At 38.5% G+C, this 14,192-nt stretch overlaps 1 protein-coding gene across 2 annotated transcripts in view; it reads right to left on the bottom strand.

Moving 5' to 3' along the window:
• Positions 1-2,829: 2,829 nt before the first annotated feature.
• The window catches only part of FAM171A1 (family with sequence similarity 171 member A1), a 132,853-nt gene continuing 121,490 nt past the window's right edge, over positions 2,830-14,192 (bottom strand). For both annotated transcript variants that reach the window (XM_005282435.5, XM_065586921.1), the window contains exons 6-8: positions 11,099-11,215; positions 8,534-8,648; positions 2,830-5,685 (exon numbers count right to left, since the gene is read on the bottom strand). In XM_005282435.5, coding sequence (XP_005282492.2) covers positions 3,972-5,685; positions 8,534-8,648; positions 11,099-11,215 — 1,946 coding nt within the window. In that variant the 3' untranslated portion in view covers positions 2,830-3,971. The remainder of the gene's footprint in view (positions 5,686-8,533; positions 8,649-11,098; positions 11,216-14,192) is intronic.

Genomic DNA, 14,192 nt, shown 5'->3' with positions numbered 1-14,192 from the left:
ATTGCACTTGCTACCAGAATATCTTGTACTTCTAGAACATGTGTCAGACAGACTGCAAGCTCCTTGGGGCAGGGACTGTCTTTTGGTTCCATGTTTCTAGTGCACCTTGAACAGTGATACTCAAGACTGAGGCTCGTGAGCCGCAAGTGGCTCTTTAATGTGTCTCCTGCGAATCTTCGCAGCATATGATATTAAAAGTGTGTGATTTAATTATTAATCAGTTATTAACCAATCAGGATGCTTTTACTTTATTATTAACCAACTGTAGTTGATAAAATAATAATACTTGGTCAATCATTTTGCTGTCAGAATAGCACATATAAACTAAATATTTCCTGTCATACTGTTTAAATATGCATATATAGTACTATAGTAAATGAAACAAACAATGAATTTACACTACCATGGCTCTTTTGGGTAATGTTGATTGCTAATTTGGCTCCTGAACCACTGAGGTCTGAGTATGAATGAAGGAGACTTGGTCCATGATTAGGGCTCTCAGGCACTATGGTAATACAAATAAATCATCATCAGATGTCAAAGTGCTTTATGAATAAAGCAAAAATTATTCCACAGAGGTCTCTGGAAGTCAGAGACTCAGTGACATTTTCCGCTTCAGCCCTAGGGCGGCAGGGGGATCCCACAGCTCCCAGCCACTGCGAATGGCAGGCGCTGGACCACCCCCTCTCCTCCCACAGCAGGACTCGGGTTCTCATCCCCACATTGTCACAGTTATTTTTGTTTATTGCCTGTGACCTGTCTGACTTATTAAAAATAACCATGACAAAATCTTAACTTCATTTATGAACAATTTAATAAAGTTTGAGAGCTGGGTATCAGAATGCTAAGGGAGTGGGAACTTACGGGCAAACAATGAGATCAGTACACACTCAGTGAGAACATTAATTCCAAGCATGGTCATGAGGTTTCCTTGATCCTAAACTAGGTTATATGTCATGCATATATAAAACTGAGGAGTTGCCATCTTTATCCACCTATCAGCTCGCTACATTCTAGATACTTTGATGTCTGTACAATAGTAAAAATGGTTATATTGGGTGCAAAACAATGGTCATATTTTTCAATTATTGTCTTTTTTCATTACCTTTGCACCTTTTGTCATTACTGCAGTCTTTTAATGAAAAAAATCACAACCTTACACTAATCTTCTCAGTCATGTGCTACTTGGACTAGAGTTGCTTCAATCTGCAGATGTCAAGTCATATTCTTGAATTTCAACATAGTTCTACAGATTTTCGAACTTTTAATCTGTCTCTGTATCACTGTGCAGCTGCAAAATATAAGCAAGTGACTTCACATTTTACCAAATCTGGGTTAGCGGATATTTTGAATATTAAAGAAAGTCAGCACAGAGTTAGTGTCACTTGCCTGTGAGATTATGGGAAGGGTTAACTTTTTATAATGGAAATGCCGTGACAAACCAGCCAGTAACCAAGAACCCTACCTGTCATCTGATTTGTATTATTCTTTTCTAATTTCACTTATGTAGTTCAGACATCTGATTTACTAAGGCTCATATTTTATACATATTCTGACAATCAAAATATTATATTACCACAAGTGATTGTAATATTAAAAACATTAAACACTATTTTTAAAGAGGTCTGCAAGTGCAAATATCCATCTTGGCTTAGTTCACTTCAAGTAGAATTTATATACATTACAATACTATAAAAAAATTGTCAACCATCAATATGCTTTTCCTTTAAATGTAAAAGCAGCACAAATTTAGTCAGTTTTAGAAATAAATGTCTGCAATTTAGTTTAGTAATGATTGCCTTTATCTTTACAAGATAATGTAATGGATTTTTTGAAAAGTAGTTTTTAAAAGATTAAATCTAAATACGCATGTACTCCCTCCCCCCGCAAAAAAGAATAATTTTGATCAAGTTTTAAGAAAATCCCTAGCTGAAAAATAATTACTATAGTAATTCTAATAAGCTCAATGTAGGTTTAATCAAAATCTATTTTACATAGTAATCAAATTAATCATCAAGATGTTACCAGTGGCTTTAGAAAGCCGATAAATGCCCACTGATTTAAACAGAATTATTTGTAAAACTGTGATGATCTGGCCACACAATATATCTCATAGGCCCCAGTCTTGCTTCCCTTGAAGTCAGTGGCAAAACTCCCACAAACTTCAAAATGAACACGATGGGCCTGGAATGTGATTAATAATAATATCTTAGCACTTATATAGTGCTTTACATATTCAATGCATGGTACAAACAGTAGATTAGATTTCTGGTACAATATATTATAGTTCATTTCCAGGATTGAAGCATAACAAAAGCATTCAGCATGAAATATTTAATATAAAAAAGTTTCTCTAAAGGCCTCAAGAAATTACATAATGCATAACTACTAAGATCTGCTGCTAATGCTACGGGAAATGATTGAACTAAATACATACACATCCTCCACTTTTGTGGATTTATTCCACTACATTCCGTTTATTGTATCTTCTTTTCTTTACCTATACACTTAGGACCCAGTTCTTTACCTATACCCTTAGGACCCAGTTCAGAAAAGCAATTAAGCACACACACAACTTTAAGAACATACTGAAGTCGTAGGGTGAAATCCTGGACCAACTGATTTCACCCCAATTGCCCCCACTGCTTAAGCATTTTTCTGGCTAGGGATGCTTTCCTGAATGGGGGCCTAAATGTGGGGTAAATTAATAGTTAAGAGATTTAAAAAAATTAAATTAATCCCATAGAATTGTACTACAAAAAGCGAACCAAAATAGTTTTGCCTACTCAACAACATGAAGACTCCCGATAGAGAAAAACCCCCACAAAGTTAATGTTTTGAAGTTTATTTTCAATTATAATTTTTGGATAACCAAGCAGCTCTGTAAAGAGAAAGCACAGAAGAGTAATTCTGGCACTTTTGGATAGTACATAATTTTTTTCCAAAAATTTAAAGCACATTTCAGTCCACTTGCTCGGTCCATAGTCCATGTTATATGAGCTAGATTCGCTCATAGGATTCCAGAGGAAAGTAACCACATATACAGTCAATGAAACTATCTTCTTGGCTTCATCAGGGCCTTTAAAACGTCCTCTAGTCTACCATAGCTAAACAGAATCCACAGTACACATGATAACTAGAGAATACACTGTATTGAAATGAGAAATGCTCAGCACAAATGGGACACTTGGTGGCATGCAGTTTAAAATAAAAGGTATAATTTCAGAAATTTATAAAATCCAAATAGATCAATTAAAAGCAACTAGAAAAAGAATGGACTGTTCATTGTTACTTTAAAAAAGGCACTTGGAGTTAATGAGACCAGAACTGGAGGGCTTGCAGCTGACACAAAGTTCAATTTTGTTTCATAAAAAGGCTCCAATACCAAGGGATGCTACTCAAGTTTCCTTCAGTTTTACATTAAAACAAATTGCTGAACAGATTATAATAAAGACATAAATGTTTACAACCAACTTGTAAAAATAAGAAAAGCATAGTATAAGCAAAATATTAAAAAGCAGCAATGCATAGCCTTCCTTTGAGATAATGCATAACTTTAGACACCAAGTGTCAAATTCTTGTGTTTAAGATACCCTTTCAGTAGCATTATCATGATAAAATTGGCTTAAGAAAATGTAACAAAGTTTCACCTGCTCCCATTCAAAGGAGATTTGAGGTCATAAAACCTGCCAAAACAATGTCAATATTTTCAACATCCTTGATGACTAACATCAAGTAAATGGAATACCAATCACACTCTTCTTACAGCTGTCTCACCGGAGGCATCCATTAAATCACTTTTCAGAGTAATGATTTAATTCTTCTCTAACATTTACACAGTAATGCATATAAAGTTCTTTCAATGTTGCCCACCAAAGATTTTCCTTTTCTCTTCCACAAACAATTAAGCACTTCCACAGAAAGAATATTTGGCAATTTCATACTCCACAGAAAGGTGGATTTGTAATAGCTCACTTTATATTGAAAGCCATCAGTGGTCTTTCCTCTCGTTTTTGCCAAGGACTCTTTTTATCTTCTCCTTGGTCATCTTCATCATCGTCGTCGTCGTCATCATCGTCTTCATCGTGGATGGATGTTCCGTGTTCGGGACTAGTTAGTGGGTCAGGTGTGGTTTCTACAGTTCTTTTTATTGTTTCCTCCTGCAGGCTGGGCAACTGGACCCCACTTCTCCTGCTAGCTCCATCCAATAGGTTTCTTAGGGTACTGTCCTCAGGGCTGCAAACTGCTGTTCCACATTCACTGCCACTTTGGTCCATATCATCCAAATACACAAGCTGTGTATAAGCTGTGCTATCTGAAACTTTCTGCTCTCTTTGATGGTTTGCCTGCAGTGGCTGGTGAGTCTGTTGCAGGGACAAATGATCTCCTCTTCCCCTTCGGGCAGATTTTGGTTCATTCATATCAACACCAGAATCCAAACTGGCATCATTACTTCCATTCCTTCCAGCTCTTTGGAGATCAATGTATGAATGTCTAACATGAGCATTTGAACGTCCATCTAGAGAAACAAACCATGCCCGAGGATGAGGCAATGGCTTTCCACCTCCTAGCTCCATCAGAGCTTTTTCTGTAAGGAGCTGCACTTCATTATTCATTTGAGCCAGAGATGCATCATTAAGTGAGGCAGGAATGGATATGGACTCTGACATAGACGCATTTTGTGGACTCCATTCACTTGCACCTGCATCTTGCAAATGTTGCTGAGATATTGCTTGTGATGATAACTGTTGGGGTTGCAGCTGCTGCTGAGGATGCGGAAAAAGCTGCACATGAGGGTTAGAAAGCTCAGCCTGAAGTCTTTCAATATCAAGCTGCTGGTCAGCTGGGACAACCAGCGGTTGGCTAACATAAGGATGTTCTCCTGGTAACTTCATGTAATGACCTGGGATGACCAATGTAGGCAATACTTTTCTGTAAACACTGTCATTAACTTGGTCAACAGAATTGCAGCAGATCAACTGACCTGGTCGAGGAAAAGATGTAGGTCGTTCAAGATGATCGACAGAACGAGACATCATACATTCAGTAGGTCTGCAATCTAGCAGTTCTTTTTCAGGGGCTGATGGGGAGGGGTACATTTGTTCCTGAATATTGTATTTACTTCCTGAAGAAATATGGTTTATGGATGCTTGAATCTCTCTCTCTTGCTTTTCAAATAAAGGCTGAGACAGCATAGCATTGTAACTTCTCCTGTAATCTTCTTTGATAGGGGACTCATATCCTTCTGATGTTTCCATGGACTTTCTTAATTTTGAAGGAAAAGTATCCACTGACTTATGGGAGCCTTTTCTTAAAGTCCCACTAGGAGTCAGGTTCTCCAAGGAGATTCGGCTCTTGTCTTTCTCCTTATGAGAAAGCAGTTCCTCTCGGGAGCTAAACTCCTGTGAGGTGCTGTATGAATGTTTGAGCATAGGAGTGTGCAAATCTGCTTCTCCACTAGAAGATACCATCTCCATGTGGACAGCACTGATTAACTCCTTAACGCCTGAGTTTTCAGTGTGCCCATTGCTGGCAACAGACATCCCACCAGGAAATTCTGACTCCCGTCGGGAAAATATTAAATTGATGTGGGACATGGAGGTTGATTGATCCTTCTTAGAACCATCCAATGCTGTAGAAAGCTGCAGTTTCTTACGGTGCTGACGTGGTTTCAAACACTTCCTCCTATAGTATGCCATAACAAAAAGAGTTACATATGTTTATGACTGGTTTCAGAGTATCAGCCGTGTTAGTCTGTATCTGCAAAAAGAACAGGAGTACTTGTGGCACCTTGGAGACTAACAAATTTATTTGACCATAAGCTTTCGTGGGCTACAGCCCACTTCATCGGATGCATAGAATGGAACATACAGCAAGATATTTATACATACAGAGAACATGAAAAGATGGAAGTTGCCATACCAACTGTAAGAGGCCAATCAATTGAGATGAGCTATCATCAGCAGGAGAAAGATAAAAACTTTTGAAGTGATAATCAAGATGGCCCATAGAAGGTGTGAGGATACTTAACATGGGGAAATAAATTCAATTAGTGTAATGACCCAACCATTCCCAGTCTCTGTTCAAACCTAAGTTAATGGTACACCTGATCAACATCCTGTACAGCAAACAGGGAAAGATTAAGACTGAGCTCTCAAAACTGAATACTCTCATGAAAAACCAACCATGAAAAAGCACAGGAACAGATCTGTATAGACACATGCCTAGAACCCCGACCAGGGGTATTCTATTTGCTACCCAAGTTCCATAAACCTGGAAATCCTGGACGCCCCATCATCTCAAGCACTGGCACCCTAACAGCAGGATTGTCTGGTTATGTAGACTCTCTCCTCAGGCCCTACGCTACCAGCACTCCCAGCTATCTTCGAGACACCACTGACTTCCTGAGGAAACTACAGTCCATCAGTGATCTTCCAGAAAACACCATCTTGGCCACTATGGATGTAGAAGCCCTCTACACCAACATTCCACACAAAGATGGACTACAAGCCATCAGGAATAGTATCCCCGATAATGTCACGGCAAACCTGGTGGCTGAACTTTGTGACTTTGTCCTCACCCACAACTATTTCACATTTGGGGACAATATATACCTTCAAGTCAGAGGCACTGCTCTGGGTACCCGCATGGCCTCACAGTATGCCAACATTTTTATGGCTGACTTAGAACAACGCTTCCTTAGCTCTTGTCCCCTAATGCCCCTACTCTGCTTGCACTACATTGATGACATCTTCATCATCTGGACCCACGGAAAAGAAGTCCTTGAGGAATTCCACCATGATTTCAACAATTTCCATCCCACCATCAACCTCAGCCTAGAGCAATCCACACCAACGGTCCATTTCCTAGACACTACTGTGCTAATAAGCGATGGTCACATTAACACCACCCTATACCGGAAACCTACTGACCGCTATACTTATCTACATGCCTCCAGCTTCCATCCAAGACACACCACAAGATCCATTGTCTACAGCCAAGCTCTAAGATACAACCGCATTTGCTTCAATCTCTCAGACAGAGACAAACACCTATAAAATCTCTATCAAGCATTCTTAAAACTACAGTACCCACCTGCTGAAGTGGAAGAACAGATTGACAGAGCCAGAAGAGTACCCAGAAGTCACCTACTACAGGACAGGCTCAACAAAGAAAATAACAGAACACCACTAGCCATCACCTTCAGCTCCCAACTAAAACCTCTCCAGCGCATCGTCAAAGATCTACAACCTATCCTGAAAGATGATCCCTCACTCTCACAGATCTTGGGAGACAGACCAGTCCTCGCTTACAGACAGCCCCCCAAACTGAAGCACATACTCACCAGCAACCGCACACCATATACATTGGCCAAACTGGACAGTCTCTGCGCAAAGAATAAATGGACACAAATCTGACATCAGGAATCATAACATTTAAAAACCAGTAGGAGAACACTTCAGCCTCTCTAACCACTCAGTGGCAGACTTGAAGGTGGCAATTTTGCAACAAAAAAGCTTCAAAAACAGAATCCAAAGAGAGACTGCTGAACTTGAATTAATATGTAAATTAGATACCATTAACTTAGGTTTGAACAGAGACTGGGAATGGTTGGGTCATTACACTAATTGAATTTATTTCCCCATGTTAAGTATCCTCACACCTTCTATGGGCCATCTTGATTATCACTTCAAAAGTTTTTTCCTTTCTCCTGCTGATGATAGCTTATCTCAATTGATTGGTCTCTTACAGTTGGTATGGCAACTTCCACCTTTTCATGTTCTCTGTATGTATAAATATCTTCTTGCTGTATGTTCCATTCTATGCATCCGATGAAGTGGGCTGTAGCCCACGAAAGCTTATGCTCAAATAAATTTGTTAGTCTCTAAGGTGCCACAAGTACTCCTGTTCTTTATATGTTTATGCCTGTTGTACATAAATAAGATCAGCAGGCATGAAATAATGGGATTTTCAAGCAATGACTGAAAGCTCAACTCTCAGTAGCAAAGTTCAATTAAAAAGGAATCAGTGTGAATTAAGTAAGCATTAGGGAAACACCCCAAGAACTTAATTTTAAACTGGGCTAGTGTTCGGTACAGGAAAGCCTAACGAGAACCAATAGCATGTATTCGCTGACAAAGGCTTACAATTCATTTTAGAATAGGGATGGTTGAAAACTGATCAAATACAGCACTGAAACACAGTTATGGCTCAAGATATACACATCTTCTCTTTGATCTACAGTACTAAAACGTCTTCTACAGAAAATGTATACATTATAAAGGTGCCATGCTTCATATAACCCCTTTCCTAACAAAAATGGGGAATACAGCTTGCACTATATGCAACCAGCAACACGAGGAAGGACTTTATCTCACTGTCTCTTTCCTTTTCAAGCCAGTGAGGTACATAATTCTTGTTTTCTTAAATGTAATTTTTTTTCAATAAAAGATTGTACATAATTTCAGTATCATGCAAGCAGGGATGTTTACATTCTAAATGCAAACTGAATGCCCAAAATGGTAAACTTTACCTGCAATAATACAAAAGAAGACACAGCAAAACCACAAGAATGAGAGCCATTCCTCCTAGAATTGCCAAAAGGAACATTGTGTGATAGGTGGTAATGTCCTGTGTTACAATGGGACCTAGAAGGCAAGAAAACAGAGTTTAGACTTGTGACAACCTTTAAACAAAGAGAGGCAAGTTAACTGACAGTTATGACACCTTCTTCCATGCTGTCAGGATGCTAAATGAGCAAAACTGCCATTAGGTGCTCCCCACCAGCAGTGCCTGCTTATGCCATATCTGAGAAAGATGTGGCGAGAGTGACTAATGGTTCTGCTGGCAACAACACCAAACAGTTTGTTCCGTGGAAATCCATCTGACTGCAAGAACAGCATGCCATGCTAAGCATTGCTTCCTGGCTCCATCCAATACCACAGTGCCCCAACCTCACACAGCTGAAGTGCAGAAGCCCCTGCAGTGTCTTCAGCCAGTGGCATGCATGCCGCAGAACTACTGCTTTCCCTCTGCTGCCTGTTTTGAGATTTCTTTTTAACCATAAGTTGATCAATTTGCAGTAAATAGCAGATGTGGCACACTAAGGGCTTCATCTTTAGAGGTACCGGTTGCTCATATCTCTAGTTCGAGTCAATAGCACTTCTGAAAGCCAGGCCCTTAAATGCAGTAGAGTAAAACTAAAGATTTTAAGAACTGTTGATAAACTCTTTACTCACAGAGAAAGAGACATGTATACAACTTCTACTCCCAGTTATGTATGTGTAATCCCATTAGTTTATCAGATCCTTCACACAGTTTGAAATACAGAGCCACATTTTGTTTTCAGATAGAAAGGTGCAACTCCCAGTGACAGGGTTACATGGGTATGTACTGTGACTGAACAGAATTTTGCCTGTTTGTTTGAACAATGTTAAGGATCTAACCTAGAGGTTTCTAAATTGTGGTCTATGAACCACTTGTGCTTCAAGAGCCATTGCTGGTGGTCCTTGGAGACCTGGCTGGGAAGACGGTGCTGAGTCTCCTCTTTCCCAGATGTGAAACAGAGAGGGGATGGGGGAGATGAAATGAAGAACAAAAATAGAAAGAGTGATTAACCTGTTCTAAAAATAAATAAATAAAAGGAAAACACATATTGTATTAAAGAGAGCTAACTACATTCATTCTTTCCTAATGTTACTCTTCCAGGTAAACTACTACTTTAGTTGCTATAAGGTATTATGTGAATGGGAGAGGAGATGGCCCATGAGAATCTCAATTAAAGAGTGGTTCCACTGTGACTAAGTCTGAGAAATGCTGGCTTAGGAAGAAAGGAAAGTCAGAGCACAAGCAGAATCTTTTCCCTAAAGGAAAAACAACAAGGACAATCAAAACTCCTGATAATGTGAAATATTTTAGACATATGGGGCCAAATTCATGACTGGTATAAACACCATTAAAGTCAGAGACAAGAAAGTCACACAAACAAAACATCTGCCCCCCTTTTTTAAGGTACAATTAATTTTACAAGATTATTTTGAATTCAAACCACAGTTTGTCCTTGTCTACACCTGTAACTAAACCTTGGTTCAGCCCTAGGTCAAGCTGGATCTTTCAGCAACTGAATTTTTTTATAGCATAAACTTAAATAAATCGTTTAAGGAAAGAAAGCTGCCAGAAAGAATCTTTCTCCATATACTGAGGAAGCTCAGTGGAATCTATTTGGGCAGACTTGAGAACTAATCCTTACACAGTAGGTTGCTTTGTTTATGTACATGGTAGATGGTTTGTTTGTGTAGTCAGGGCAAGGCATTTTCATCACACTACCTCTGTTATGAATTTATCAAAACCTAATGAATGAAGACTCTCTGAGGAGGTGGTTTTTGTTTGGTTTAAATAAAGAAGCCTGTGTTTATTTGAAGCCGGGGAACTGGAATAAAAGAGCTGGCCACAGGAAAAAAAAACAAACGATCAAGCCACATCGTGAATAGTCTCAACAGGAGTACAGGTACACATCACAGCTAGTTTACATTGATTTCTATGTTATTTAAATAGCTTCCTGAATGCCAACCAATGACAATCTGCAAAGGGCAGTCAACCATTACAGATTCCAAATTCCACCTAGTGCAAGCTCAATGAAGTCAATGAGATTATAGCAGGTGTCAGGACAAAACTTCAAAAGCTTTCAAAAGAACAATTAAGACAACTCTAAATTGTGATTGTATTAGCTTCAGGTGAATCCATTTCAAAAACTTCATAATAGATGTTTTAGTAATTGTTGGAACTCACAAGTACATTAATATCATTACTCCCCTCACTTTCTAGCAATTAATTTACCAGGTAGTGGTGACACAAGTGACACCAGTGCAAGGAATACTTGCTTATAAAGTTTCATGTGTAAGTGGTTTTGAGTACAGGGATTCCTCCCCTCTCCCCAAAAGATTTTAACCCTTTACTTTCAGATTTCTCTTTTGTAATAATCCATTATTGATCAAGATGTGGCATCTCAGATGAGGTCATCCTGAAAAATATAAGTGTTATATATGAATACATTAATATTCATTACTGGAAATACTAATACATTTCATTTCAGTCTTACCTGGGTTAGTAGGAGACATGGCTGCAACCCAATAACCCAACTGTGGGGCAATGTATGTCCAGGTCAGCTGATTTCCTTCTTGTTGTACAAGCCCTAAACTACTCTTCAACCATGTCCCTGTAAAATACAAGATCCAAAATGGGGCATGTTATTTTTTAATATGAGATCAGTATATACTAGTGAAAAAAATAAACTGTAACAAAACAGTTACAGTTTTGTTTGGGGGGGAGGGATAGCTCAGTGGTTTGAGCATTGGCCTGCTAAACCCAGGGTTGTGAGTTCAATCCTTGAGGGGGCCACTTAGGGATCTGGGGCAAAATCAGTACTTGGTCCTGCTAGTGAAGGCAGGGGGCTGGACTCGATGACCTTTCAAGGTCCCTTCCAGTTCTAGGAGATGGGATATCTCCATTAATTTATTTATTTATTTAAAACTTTTGCCTTAAACCTTATCATTAAGCACTATAAGTCATATATCACTCTAAAGATATGGGGAAGTTGCAGGTCTTTAAACACATCTCTCTTTGACCATCATCGCTGAGTCCTTCCATGAGAAGTCATTTGAGAAGCTTTATACTAAAAAGAAGCTGTTTAAAATAAAGTAAAGCTATTAAACCTTCTAAAATGGATGTGGGAATTAGTGGTTGCCGTCCCGAATTCCCTTTGTTGGAGGAGGTTATTCCTGAAGATACTACATAGTGACTTCAAATATATTGTTTTAAATTTTATAAAGCCCCTTTTAGAATTCTCACTGTTCGAAGAGGCATTATGGAATTACAGCAAATCTCTCCAAGCTTCTATTTTGGCTGCAAAGATTTCCTTCTAAGGAACATGGATATACACATACTGTATGCACACATGTATTCAGCATACCACATCCCCGTCTCCCTTACTTGCAATCGCCTTTTAGAAGCATAAACCTTTTTATTTCTCTACAGAGGGTTTTGTTTTTTCATCTAGAAAACTTTGATTCTTTAACTCCTGTGTTTCCAACAGAGAGGAAACTATTTGGTGTTCAGCAATTTGTTTCAGCAGCACCATCAGAGGCTCAGTCAAAATGCACGTAGTTTTGTGAGTATTGTTTACTAGGTAACAACGCAGAATATTTTTAAAACACACCTTTCAAGGGAAATTTTAAACAGGTATTGATAATCCAAAAGGAAATTAAGTTGGTCAGGCTTTCATCCTGAAGTATGCATTTTAAAAAAATGGTGCTTCTATTTTCAAAAGATACAGTGCATTGTAAACCACAGTTTTATGAAAAAGCTTTAAAATTAGATAATTATTTGCATTTTGTTACACATTAAGGTTCCAGCTTCTGGGGCCTAATAAAAAAATTGGTTTAAATTCTGAGCCAAAGCATCTTAATAATGCTATTAGACTACTCCATTCTCCCTGAATGACACACTGGATTACTGTGCTTCAGACCACTGAAAATTTTATAATTGAAACAGGGTGTTCTCAGGCTTCTGAAGGGCTTTTGCAAATAGAGGAAATTGCTGAGTGCTGTGATGCAGCTAATATTCCTTAGAAAGCAATCTTTGCAGTTCACACAGAAAATTTGAGAGTTTTGCGGTAATTTTAGAATGCCTCTCTGAATAGTAAGGCTTCCAAAAAACATGTTCAAATTTATGTTGATCTAGCATTCTGTTTTACTTCCACCAGTGGATGCCAAACTAGACAACAAATAAAAAAACCTAAATAAAATTGGAGTTCTTCATACACTTCATTACTATCAAAAATATATCAAATTAGTATATATTGTATCCAATGTACTTCAATGGATAAACACCTGCAATTCTCAAAGGTTAGTTATAAATTTCTGCTACAAAGGGGAAGCTGAAATGCTGAAATTACCTAACACGTTTTCAAGAGAGCTATATACAGTACAGTATTGTATTCTGACTAGCCCTCCCTCCAAATGGTCGTCAGTGTCTCTGGTCTGAAACTAAGCCCTTTTTATGATGTCACTAATGAATTAGAGGAGGAAGTGGTAGTGGAGGAAAGGTAAAAATTTGAAAATGATTGTAAAACACATTTAAGAGATTTTATTAGTTGTATAATACCACAAAATTAACCTTAAGGTTCTGATGATTTCCACTGTAGTTCTTAAATTATCCACATGAGCAAATCATGGAAGTGTATGATGAATGGCTTCTTTTAAAGAACATATTTGAATATTCATTTATTTTTCCTTCTACATAATCAAATCCTTGTAAACCATAATTTTTTGTCTCAGCATAGAGCTTGTGTTGATATAGTAAAAGTTTTTTGCATGACACATAATATTTGACAGACTGCTACATAGAGGTGAAAACCATCGACATATACCGACTTGGCATTTGAAACCTGGTTGAACGTGTAGCCAGTAATCACATTCAATATTGGTGCAGAGTGGGGGAGTGGAGAGGAAAGTATTTTCTATGTTGTAAGCGAGGTATCCAATAGGTATAATGTGTCATTTCACACAACATCAGCATCAACATTGTAATTTGAGCATTTCCTCTACTGTAATGAATTTGTCTACAGAACAAAGTAGGGAAGTATTATCAGAGGCAATGACAGTGAAATGACTTGGCTAAGGTCACAAAAGAAGTTTCTAGTAGGCCCAAGGAATAAAATGAATCAAGAACTCTCAAGCAGCCACTTTTCCTCTTGATCTTCCACCAGGTAATTTTCTAGTAGCAGACATTTGTCCCTCCAATAGCCTTGAATGAGAAGCTGAGAACATAGCCAACAATCTCATAGGGAATGTCCTTATTCCATCAACTTTTGGTACAGTGACTGCTGTCTGTGACTGAAACGACAATCAACAAGAACACTGTCCACAGCTGAAACCACAATTTTCTACTATCCTCAGCAGGATCAGCCTTGATAATAAAACCACCTCGGCTTGGAATAAACCCTGTTTCAAAGGCATGATGCTAAATGCAAAATGAATAAATATTATTAAAAAGCACAGCAGCATAAAAGAGCATTTGGAGAGCGTGTAGGGGTCTAAAAGGGCAGGTAGAAAAACAGGAACCAAACAGCAGAGAGAGAGTGTGTCTGTGTGGTAGGGGTGATGAGTAGACTTATTGTTCAAGCCAAGCTTCTT

The sequence above is a fragment of the Chrysemys picta genome, chromosome 2 (assembly GCF_011386835.1).
Source record: "Chrysemys picta bellii isolate R12L10 chromosome 2, ASM1138683v2, whole genome shotgun sequence".
NCBI classification, from domain to species: Eukaryota; Metazoa; Chordata; order Testudines; family Emydidae; genus Chrysemys; species Chrysemys picta.
This window is presented reverse-complemented; position numbering and strand designations above follow the sequence as displayed.